The sequence below is a fragment of the Propithecus coquereli genome, unplaced genomic scaffold (assembly GCF_000956105.1).
Source record: "Propithecus coquereli isolate 6110/MARCELLA unplaced genomic scaffold, Pcoq_1.0 Scaffold218, whole genome shotgun sequence".
Lineage (NCBI taxonomy): Eukaryota > Metazoa > Chordata > Mammalia > Primates > Indriidae > Propithecus > Propithecus coquereli.
The window spans coordinates 2,665,888-2,677,861 of NW_012146967.1; the positions used below are offsets into that span (position 1 = coordinate 2,665,888).

The following is an 11,974-nucleotide window of genomic DNA, read 5'->3' on the forward strand; positions in this document are numbered from 1 at the left end:
GTTCCAGCAGCTTGGGAGGCTGAGTCGGGAACATTGCTTGAGTCTAGGAGTTTAAGACCAGCTTGGGCAACATAGTGAGGCCCTGTCTCCAAAAAACGAAATAAATAAAAATAAAAGGGTTACTATAGTTTCTTCCCTGTAAAGAATATTTATCATGGATATCTAAAGTAACAGGGAGGTAAGGTGTTTATTTATTTAGTTCTTCAAGCAAGTTTAATAATATCAAAAAAAAAAATCTTAAAGTTTCAAGTATCTTGAAAATTAACGTATCAGTTTTTATAATGGGGGACTTTAAAACAAAAAGTAATTAAAACAATTATTACAGAGTTCCTCAACAGAAGGGCATACTGATGCTGTCCTTGACCTTTCATGGAATAAGCTAATCAGGTAAAAAGAAATGACATTTGAACGATTGTAAAAGACCGTCACTGTGTGGTCTTACCTCATGCCTCCACCTGACTCTCTGCTTCATGTGCTGTGGGCCTTTGTGTCCATCCTGTCTTCCTTCCCTGCAGTGCACGTTGCCTGCGGGGAGGAGCTCTGCTGTCTGTGTCTTTGCCTCCCCCACCCCACCTGCCAGCGCTTCACTGTAGGTGCTCATTACACCTCGGTGACCAAGTACCCTCCTCTCTACCACCGCTAGAAAAAAACAGTGTATACTGCAGTTCAGCTGCTACAGTAGGATGTGTTTCTTCCCAGAAGACTTCTTCTTAACTCCATTTAGTTTTCACACCTCATCCACATTCTTTTTTATTTTTTCTTTAAGTTACGGCAAAATATACATAACATAGAGTTTACCACTTTAAACATTTTCAAGTATACAGTTCAGTAGTGTTCAGTACAGTCACATTGTTGTGCAGCCCTCACCGTCCTCCATCTCCAGAACTTTCCCATCTTCCCAAACCGAAAGTCTGTACCCTTTAAACACTAACTCTCCATTCCCCCCGCCCCCAGCCCCTGACAGCCACCATTCTACTTTCTGTCTCTGAATTTGACTATTCTAAGTACCTCACGTGAGTGGAATCATGCAGTATATCTTTATGGTTGGCTTATTTCACTTAGCATAACATCTTAAAATTCATCCGTGTTGTGATATGCGTCAGAGTTTCCTTCCTTTTTAAAACTGAATAATACTCCTTTTATATACCACCTTGTGTTATCCGTTCGTCCATCGGCGGACACTTGGGTTGCTTCCACCTTTTGGCTACCGGAAATAATGCTGCTGTGAACGTGGGTGTACAAACATCTCTTCAAGTCCCCCCGGGTTGTGTACTCAGAAGTGTTCTTCTTGGATCTTATAGTAATTATATTTTTTATTTATTTATTTTTTTTGAGACAGAGTCTTGCTTTGTTGCCTGGCCTAGGGTGCAGTGGCATGATCCTAGCTCACAGCAACCTCAAACTCCTGGGCTCAAGCCATCCTTCTGCCTCAGCCTTCCAAGTAGCTGGGACTACAGGCACATGCAACCACGCCTGGCTAATTTTTTCTATTTTTCAAAGAGACAGGGTCTCATTCTTGCTAAGGCTGGTCTCGAACTCCTGACCTCAAGTGATCCTCCTCCCTTGGTCTCCCAGAGTGCGAGGATTATAGGTGCGAGCCACCACACCTGCCCCTGTTTTTAAGTTTTTGAGGAACCACCATCCTATTTTCCGTAGTGGTTGCACCATTTTACATTCCCACCAGCAGTGCTCACACGAGGGTTCCAATTTCTCCATACCCTCCCAACACTTGTTATTTTCTATTTTTTTTGATAATAGCTATCCTAATAGGTGTGGAGTGGTATCTCATTGTAGTTTTAATTTGCATTTCTTAATGATTAGTGATGGTGAGCATCTTTGTGCTTATTCACCATTTTTATGTCGTCTTTGGAAGAAATGTTTATTCAGGTCCTTTACCCATTTTTTAATTGTGTTTGATGTTTAGTTGGAGTTCGCATAAATTCTGGATGCTAACCCCTTATCATATACATGATTTGCAAATATTTTCTCCCATTCTGTGGGTTGTCTCTTCACTTTCTTGGTGGTATTATTTGCAGCACAGGTTTTTCATATCAGTGATATCTTATTTCTTTTGTTATGTCGAAGAAACCATTGCCTAGAGGTCATGAACATTAACATCTATGTTTTCTTCTGATAGTTTTATAGTTTTAGCTCTTACATTTAAGTCTGTGATCCATTTTGAGTTTTTTATGTGTATGATGCAATGAAGGGGTCCATATTCATTCTTTTGCATGAGGATATTCAGTTGTCACTGAACCATTTGTTGAAAAGACTGTTCTTTTCACCATTGAACATTTAATAGTCTTGGCACCCTTGTCAAAAACCCTTGCAAATGTATAGGTTTCTTTCTGGACTCTTAATTCTGTTTCATCAATCTGTATGTCTGTCCTTATACCAGTACCACATTTTTGTGATTACTGTAGCTTTTCAGTAAGTTTTAAAATCAGGAAGTGTGAGCTTTCCAACTTTGCTGTTCTTTTTCAGTATTATTTTGGCTGTTCTGGGTCCTTTGCATTTCCATATGAATTTTAGAATCAGCTTGTCACTTTGTGCAAAAAATATCAGCTGAGATTTTGAAAGGGATTGGTTGAATCGGTATATCAGTTTATAGCTCAGTCTGTACATGTATGTTTCCATGTTATTAACAAAATTGTCTTAAAATACATGAACATGGGTGCCTTTCCATTTCCTTAGATACTCTTTCTTTTGACAGTCTTTGGTAGCTTCAATATATAGGTCTTACATTTCTTTTGTTAACTGTATTCCTAAGTATTTTATTCTTTTTGATGTTACTGTAAATGCAATCCTTTTCTTATGTTTAATGCTTTTGGTTTTTAAAAGATTACCTGATTGGATTCTTATCTTTCTCAGAAATGTGTTGGCAAGTGCATCAGCTGACAGTACTGTAATTCTGTGGGATATGTCCTTGGGGAAACCAGCAGCTAGCCTTGCCGTACACACAGACAAGGTATGGTGACTTAATGGATCAAAGGGATTCTAAAAAATCTGGGACAAATATTGGCCAAAAATAATCCCAAACATTTATATATGGCTTTTTATGTAATTTTATAGGGCTTACAAAGCACTTTGACATAGTCTGTCATTGGATTTTTCACAAAGCCTTTTGTGATAGGTATAATACCCATCTTAGAGATGCAAAAAGGGGTGCAGAAAGGTAGGACTGGGAACAGTAGTGCCTTGTAACATTTTTACAGAGCCTCCTAAAAAAGGATGGGGTGGGTCTAACGGATCCATTACTAGAGCATTCCTCAGGGGTCTAATTCACTAATGTAGATTTTGGGACTTCTGGAGCACGTGGAGTTGTCCAGATATGTTTGGCCACTTCCCTTTTTTTTCCCCAAATGTCCTTTAACATTTAAGGGACAATAAGTATTCTGCCAAACACAGTTTGGGGAATGCTGCATTGTGTCTTTACTTGGGAATATGGTTTGCCCTTTTGATTATGAAATACATTTATGTTACTTCAAATAGTTCTGAATTTCAAAGGGAAAAATTTATAGAAACACTGCCAAATTGGTTCTTGCCACATATTAGGTAATTTTACCAAGGGTAAACACCGATCTCTTCATTTGTTTCCTCCCTTTAGGTCCAGACTCTGCAGTTTCATCCATTTGAAGCACAGACTCTGATTTCTGGATCATACGATAAGTAAGAAAGCACATCAGGAATTACTGCTGCTCTGTTTTTATCCTCTGGAACTAATTTAAAAAATACCACTTAATACCCACGCAAGGCCGGGCATGATGGCTCATGACTGTAATCCCAACACTGTGGGAGGCCAACACAGAAGGGATTGGGTTGAGGCCAGGAGTTTGAGACCAGCCTGGGCAACATAGCAAGACCTCGTCTCTCAAAAAATAGAAAAATTAGCCAGCCATGGTGGGCACACACTGTAGTCTCAGCTACTCAGAAGCTGAGGTGGGAGGATCACTTGAGCCCAGGAGTTTGAGGTTACAGTGAGCTATGACAACACTACTGCACTCTAGCCTGGGCAACAGAGCAAGATTCAGTCTCAAAAAAAACAAAAACAAAGAATACCCAGACAGAATATATTACTGAAGTCATCTACATGTTTAAATTGTTAGCACTACTTATTTTTCCTTTTCAACTCTGGTCCTTTGAGTCTGTAAGGAAACATGGTTTTCTGTCATAATAATGTAACTATAGAACTAGAAGCTTCTTTGATTTTGAAGGTGTATGATTATAGCTATTGCTGTGAAACAAACCATCCCAAAATTGAGGGACTTAAGTAAGCACTGATTTCTTATACCTCTGAGGTTGAGCTAATCTAGGCTGGATTCAGCTGATAGCTCTGCTAACATGGGTGTGTTCAGGCTGGGCCAGAGACCTGTGGCTCCCCTCCTGGTGGTTCGCATCCTCCTGGTCCCGGCAGGCCAGCCCGCACCTATTCTCAGGGCAAGGTCAGAAGCGCAGCAGGGATACCAAGACCTCCTGAGACCTAGCCTCAGAACTGGTACACTTCTGTCTTGTTCTCTAGGCTAAAACTGGTCACATGGAGCAGGGGGATGGACTCTGACTTTATGGGAAGAATTCCCATGTCACGTGACACAGGGCACAGATACAGGGAGAAGTGAAGAATTGGGGCCACTGTAGTTAACCACAGGGGGTTTCCATTTATATCTGTGCTCCTTTTTTACAGATTGGGTCTGAAGGTGGGAGAGACAGCTAGTAGAAGCTGAAACCAACTTCTTATCCTTTTGAGGAATGATATATTTACATTTTTAGTTGTGATTCATACATTATAATAGTGTTTCTGTCCCTTGGTTCCCCCAACATAATAACCTGGACAGTAAGTGTGGCTATGATGTGAGTTATCTGGTTCTGAGCTTTGACCAGGGAAGCGGACATTAGAGATTGTCCTGGACTTTTGGAAATAGGATTCATCTTGTAAGTGGAAGATTTGACCTGGAAAAGGTCAAGAGCACTGTGCCATCAGAGCCACCAGTGCCATCAAGTGTTAGGACTACAATCTACCAATTAGTGAAACTCAATTCTTTTTTTTTTTTTTTTTCCTACTTTTAGAACCTTAAAACAGCCTTTAACTGAATCTTGACTTCACAGTGCTATTTTATTACCATTTCGTTGTATGTAAACTTAAAACATACAGGAGAATCGACCTCTTAAAACCCTACTCTTGTCTGAATGTGTCCAGGTCAGTGGCTTTGTACGACTGCCGAAGTCCAGATGAAAGCCATCGAATGTGGCGATTCAGTGGGCAGATTGAGAGAGTGACTTGGAATCACTTTTCACCTTGTCATTTTTTGGTAAGAGTATACATGTTACTGTTTTGCTTTTCTAGGTTACTAACAACTTATTTTTCTTTAATTCCATGGTAGAGACAATCTCTGAGAAGTTTTTCCTGTATTAGTAGTGTGAAACTTACATTTATGGTTAAAAAAAAAATAAGATTTTTTCTTAAACAGAATGGCTCAGCCACGAAAAATTAGTGAACGTGTAAATGGTCTTGCCAGTTGCCAACCATTCCAAAGTATGCCACATTTTATTTTACTTAATTGATTTTGATCATTTTTCTGCAGAGTACTTTGAAATATTAAGCATAGTTAAAATTATTTTTTATGTTTTTAATGGTTAAATCAAAGAATATATTCTTTTACATAAATCGTGGTACTTAAATGGAGCTCTAGTGATGAGAATGCCAGCCTATTTAATAGCTGTCTCCCAAATAGGGAAAAAAATGTAAGACCTTTCTGTAAATGCCCTTATTGTCTGTAGGATAATGATTTTCCATGTAGCGTCACAAAATTCCACTGACAGTTCAATACATGGAGAAATAAAATCCCAACTTTCATCCAGAAGGGAAGATATAAGAAATTCATGTTTCCCAGTTTTCATAAAGTAAATATGTAGTGCTTTGCAAAGAAGGGAAAGAGTTTCTAAAAAATAGCTTTCATAAAAGATGTGGACAGTTGTAACAAGGTTCCTGAAGTAATGATTCTGAGACACTTAGAGGCAAGGCTGTTCCCAGCCAAGCTGCCTGAAGCCAGATTCCATTTTACAGTTGTCAGGAATGAAGTTCCAGTCGTATCTGCATGTTGTACTTTGGCTCTCAGCAGTCAGGCATACAGATTTCCTGAGGTTATTTGCCAACAAATGGTCATAGAAACTAAAATCACAAATATTTAGGGAAGTGGGAGATAAAATGGTTCACCTTCTCCCTCCAGGCTCAAAGGAACAGACCCTCCTCCTTTTCTCCTCCTCCCCAGCCCAGCCTTCAAGACTCCTCGGTTATCCTTCCTTTGTCCTTTTTCCTTATACTCGTTATTGCCCTTGGCCTATATACAGGCTCAGGTCTCTCTCTCCCATCCTTGACTCTATGTCTATCTCTTAATTCCTTCATTTCCTTTCCCTTTTTTGATTGTGTAACAACCCTCTCTAATTGGCCATTCTGTCCTTATTTGATTGAATTTCTCTGCTTCCATATTGACAGTGTTGATCTTCCCCGACACTCTTCCTTATTCCCTCCCTTTCTGACCCACTTCTGTGGGCTCCTCAGCCTGCACCTGGAGTAGCTGTGCTCAACAGGCCCCTGCTCTCAACCCGCTGCTCTTTTAACTTTACACCCACAGGTGTATCCCCCATGTTCTCGTGGATGTAAGGCTCAGATCTGCTTCCACATCCCTAACCCCATTCCCTGCTCCTCACCAGAGCTTCATGCTCATATCCAGTGGCCTAATAGACATGTCAACTGAATTAGTCCATGCGGGTGCAAACTCAGCTCCTCCAAAAGTAAATTCTTTATGTCCATGTTAATTTCTAATAATTATAATAATTAGCTTCGCCAGGAAGCCAGAGACATAGCTGATTTTTACTATGACTTCTTACCCATTGCTGAAGTGTATTGTCATGTAGCATGATCTTGCCCATCTTTTACTCTTTCCAGGCCAGTACAGATGATGGCTTTGTATATAATTTGGACGCACGGTCAGATAAACCAATTTTTACACTTAATGCCCACAATGATGAAATTTCTGGTAAGCAAGAATAGTGTTTCTTTTATTTTTATTAACTTAGGATGAAGTAAATCTATATTTTAAAGTGAGAGTCTCTGAACTAATCTTATCTTCCTGTAGGTCTTGATCTAAGCAGTCAAATCAAGGGCTGTCTTGTGACTGCTTCAGCAGACAAATATGTGAAGATCTGGGACATCTTAGGAGATAGGCCAAGTCTAGTTCATTCTAGGGACATGAAAATGGTAAGAATTTCCCTGGGTGTCTTTGTTTTGTTCTGTTTCTGAGCTTGTCTTCCTCTGGGACTATGTCTTTCTCTGGGAATCATTGCATTAAAGAATATGGATGAGTTAAGGGAGTTCATTTTGAGCTTAAGTCAAATTTGGTGGGAGTTTTATGATTTGGGACAGTTTGGGGGAATTCAGTGACTCTCTGTTCTTTTCCAACTCACATGATTTAACAGTTGGTAAGACTAAGAAGGAATAGAATACTGCACAGCTCTTCAAAATTATATATGTGTATGTATATAAAAATGGAAAGGCAGGCTCCAGAATCAATTTTTATAGGACTATCCATGCTTATGTTTAAATGCTTAATGGCTTAAATGCTTATATTTAAATCTAGCAGATTATATCCCAGAAAATGAACAGTGGTTATCTTGCTGAGAGATTTTTGTATTTTTTTGTTCATATTTTCAGTAATGCATATGTATTATCTATTAATACAGTTGTAAAAAAGAAAACATTACAAGTTTTGAAAAGACTTATTAGTGACCTCTGGTATCATTGTCATTGTTTTAAGGAGAGCTAATGTTTCTGGGAATACGTAGATTAGATTTATTAAGGAATCTCTAATAGAATGATGATGAGAGACCTGAATGGTCAGAACATGCACATGTCCCCATGGAATGGCATCATGCTGAACTTGTCCGGCTTCGTAGGGTAGTACTATCCCTTGCAACTTGACCATCAGCTACATTTGCAGTGGGCTTGAAAGGGAGACACTGGTGAGTTGGTTTTGAGTTAACATTTTAAGTCATAGGTTCTTAGAGATAAGAGTAGGGTCTAGATATTAGGGCTCTCTGGAAAGATCGAAATCACTGACTTGCTGTTCTTTTCTCTCCAGGGAGTTCTCTTCTGTTCTTCATGTTGCCCTGATTTGCCATTTATTTATGCCTTTGGAGGTCAGAAAGAAGGGCTTCGGGTCTGGGATATAAGCACAGTCTCATCAGGTAAGAATCTTTAGTATCTGTTCTTTTTGAATGACTTCTGTAAGGACTAACACAGAACGTGTGTGACTTGAATACATTAGGTAGAGAGCAACGGTAGTATGGTCTGCGTAGAAATAGATAAGATCAAATGTAATTTGGGGCCGGGCGCGGTGGCTCACGCCTGTAACCCTAGCACTCTGGGAGGCCGAGGCAGGCAGATTGTTTGAGCTCAGGAGTTCGAAACCAGCCTGAGCAAGAGCGAGATCCCGTCTCTACTAAAAATAGAAAGAAATTAATCGGACAACTAAAAATATATAGAAAAAAATTAGCCGGGCATGGTGGCGCATGCCTGTAGTTCCAGCTACTCGGGAGGCTGAGGCAGAAGGATCGCTTGAGCCCAGGAGTTTGAGGTTACTGTGATTCGGATCATACCACTGCACTCCAGCCTGGGTAAAAAAGCAAAACCCGTCTCCAAAAAAAAAAAATGTAATTTGGAAATGTTCGTGTTCACAAATACGTGTCTTCACACTTAAATTGTAGATCATTTAAAAATATATTTCCATATTCAGAGAATTATGCAATTAAAACTTTTAAATTGAAAGATCTTCTGAGAAAGCTGGAAGAAAATGTAGCATGGTCTCAAAGAATGGCCTTTCTTACTAATGTGAAAAAAGCTGTCCTTTTCTCAACTACTTTCAGTACAGTCCGGCTTTCTTGAGGGTGCCGTTCCCCTCCCTTCAGGGGATCCTGGCTGTTTATTACTTTCAGGTAATCCAGTGTGTTCTATAAACACAGATAATATATGCCCACTGTATGATTCCTGATTGGGTTATTCTTGGGGGTGGAGTATGCGTGTATATGTACTAAATCCAAAAAGTTCTATGCTGGTCATGATACAGAGAGAGAAACAATCAGAAGTAGAATGAGGGAAAGGATAGAGTCACTGTTATAAAGGATGGGACATCTGTTATTAAGGCAGATTAGGTAAGTCTTAAAGTACAAAAAAAATTGGACCATTAAAAATGATTTACTTCCTTCCGAACATGAACTTTGACTTTTGTTTTACTTTCCCATTTATAAAGTACTACTTAAATATATTTTCATAAGCAAAATTTCTGCCCCAGACTAGAGAACCCCATTGCTCATTTCTGCATTTTAGTCTGTTTATAGTATAGACTCTTAATTTCCTGATCTGATCATTTCTTAACTGTTTGTGTTTTAGTAAATGAAGCATTTGGAAGACGAGAGAGGCTTGTTATCAGCAATGCAAGAAATTCATCTATTAGTGGCCCTTTTGGAAGCAGGAGCTCAGATACACCAATGGAGTCTTAATGAAGATCATATATGTTGCATTTCTTAAAAAGAATAAAAAAGATTTTAAAAAGTAATTCCTTAAACATGCCATCTGTCACAGGTAATCTAGGTTTGTAAAATAGGTAGTAATTTAGAGTTTTAAAAAGGGAAAATCCCGTAGTCTTAAAAGGTGAGTAAACCTGGGCCTGGAAAGGTGGTGGTTTGGCACAGGAGGCCACGAACAGAGGCAGGTGCCCTAGAAACTCCACTTTCCTAACTGTTCTCAAATCAATGCTCATGATTTAGTATTCTCAGTGCTACTCTTAGAATTTGGTAAGTAAATTAAAAATGACATGCAGCGTCATCAAGGAGTAGAGTGAGACCATTCATTCATTTATTCTCAAAATAGTGCCTAGCGCTGTTGACAGCATGGGGAGATTCAGTGTCAGTAAGAAAATCTTTCTACCTAACAAAGGATGATTCCACTTAGTCTTCCTATTATGTATGAATTTTAGCAGGTATTAATAGTTTGAGACCCAACCCTAACTTGGTAGAAGAGTTATCAGTTCATGAGCCATTATTATTTCCTGTATAATTCATGAATGTGACTTCATTTTAGTGTTAATACTACAGAATGTCATTGGTATAGCAGTTTGAATTCACCCAAACCTCTCTTTCTCCAAGACAGATGTGTGAATTAAAGGGATTAAAAAATGGAGTAACTATTTTGGTTCTTTTTGTTTTGATTTGGCTTTTATATATCAAAACAAGATCCAAATCACTAAAAATTATTTAATAACAGCTAGAGGGAGACCTCACAGGTTTAAACTCAATAGTTAATTTTCTCTCAAATGTTTTCTCCTATAAAGAATATCTCTAAAAAATGTATCTTTCCAGGACTTTCAGTTCTCAGAAGACTGAAATATAAAAAGTAAAGAATTTCCACTGTTACAGTCATATGCATCTGCCTAAAATAATAATTCATATTTAATACATACCAAAAATTTTAAATGGTAAATGGGGTTGACACTTCTATTTCCAACTTGAAAGTACTACGTCTGATGAATGCTAAGGAGGGAGTGTTTTGAGGGCCAAGAGAACGTGCCTGGAACCAGAAGAATGCTGGCCTGGGCTTGGAGTTGCTGCTGAAAGCCAGTGCAGGCAGCAGGTGAGACATCTGAGTAGACAGACAGCAGGAGTGGTCAAGCCCTGGGGATTGAGTAACATGGAGATTCAAATGCAAACCAGGATTATAGATTTTAATTGGCAGCTTGATTTTCATACAGACTGAGGAAAGAGTTCCCATCACTTCCTACCATGGGAATGTGTTGCGCCTAAGTGTGGACAGACCTGAGCCCAAAGATTTGTAGTCTAAGAGAATGCTTATCTGGCATGGAAAGTGGAGGAACAAGATATATTTCTTTCGTCACTGATAGTTTGTTGGCAACTGGTGTTTTAGTAGCACATGGAGAGGCGATGGAGCCAATCATATTTGTCAAAGTGACAAACCAATATTAACTTAAAAATTCTACCCAGATGTAGGTAGGCTCTAGCTAATTATATCCTGGACTTCAAATTCACTGAGACCAACTGTCTCATAAAGTAGAAATATCAAGTTATTTGGGTAGTGGAACATTATACAGGTATAACCATAAGGCCTCAATTTTTCAGGACAACTCCAACTACATGTTAAAAAGCTATTTTCAATAAAAATGAAGTATTAAATATATATTCTTTGGGGGGGGGGCTCTTTTCAAGATAAGACAGAAAAATACTGTCAGGGCAAATATCCAGAATTTGAGTTCAAAAATAACTTGTTCTATACTTCTATTTCCAGCTGTGACAGAATAACTTACACTGTTCTGCCACTGAAAACAAAAGCTGAACAGAATGCATGCAATATCTATTTGAAGTCACTGGAGTATTGCTAAGGCAACCAGGACTTGAGGGGCAGGCAAAGGTCCTGGGAGAAGGGACACACAGAGAAGGGACCCTTTACACTATGCTGGGTTTCTTAGGCATTTACCAATTTTTATGTTGTACAAGTTTAAAAAAAGCCAAAAGGTGTAGCAGAGCATTTGACAGTCTCGCAATACTGGAAAAACAAACACTGAACTTAAGAACCTCAAAGAGGAAGGTCTCTAAAAACACTCCAGCCTTTCTCATTGTGACCCCTCAAAGACTATACCTTAAAAATTGAGGTAAACCAGAGGCAGAGCCAGCTTTATAATATCTGAAACCCAGACTTCGGTAAGCTCAGTTTTTGAATGAATTGTGGTGTACCCACTCTAGTTTGCCAGAGGATAGGGTAAATGTCTCTGGAAGAGTATAATTTCATCCATAGCTTCTACAGTTTTTCATACATAATCTGGCAGTCCAGTAAGAATTACTAACCATACTAAGAAACGGACCAAAAGAGAAACAACTCCTCTGAGGAATTCACACATTGGACTTATATGGG

The 11,974-nt window shown here is 39.0% G+C and overlaps 1 protein-coding gene across 1 annotated transcript in view; it reads left to right on the forward strand.

Moving 5' to 3' along the window:
• The window catches only part of PWP1 (PWP1 homolog (S. cerevisiae)), a 25,958-nt gene extending 16,324 nt beyond the window's left edge, over positions 1-9,634 (forward strand). Inside the window, exons 5-12 of the mRNA XM_012644700.1 lie at positions 326-387; positions 2,872-2,968; positions 3,608-3,669; positions 5,195-5,306; positions 6,944-7,034; positions 7,134-7,255; positions 8,136-8,241; positions 9,443-9,634. Of these exons, the coding sequence (XP_012500154.1) occupies positions 326-387; positions 2,872-2,968; positions 3,608-3,669; positions 5,195-5,306; positions 6,944-7,034; positions 7,134-7,255; positions 8,136-8,241; positions 9,443-9,552 (762 nt within the window). The 3' untranslated portion in view covers positions 9,553-9,634. The remainder of the gene's footprint in view (positions 1-325; positions 388-2,871; positions 2,969-3,607; positions 3,670-5,194; positions 5,307-6,943; positions 7,035-7,133; positions 7,256-8,135; positions 8,242-9,442) is intronic.
• Positions 9,635-11,974: the final 2,340 nt, after the last annotated feature.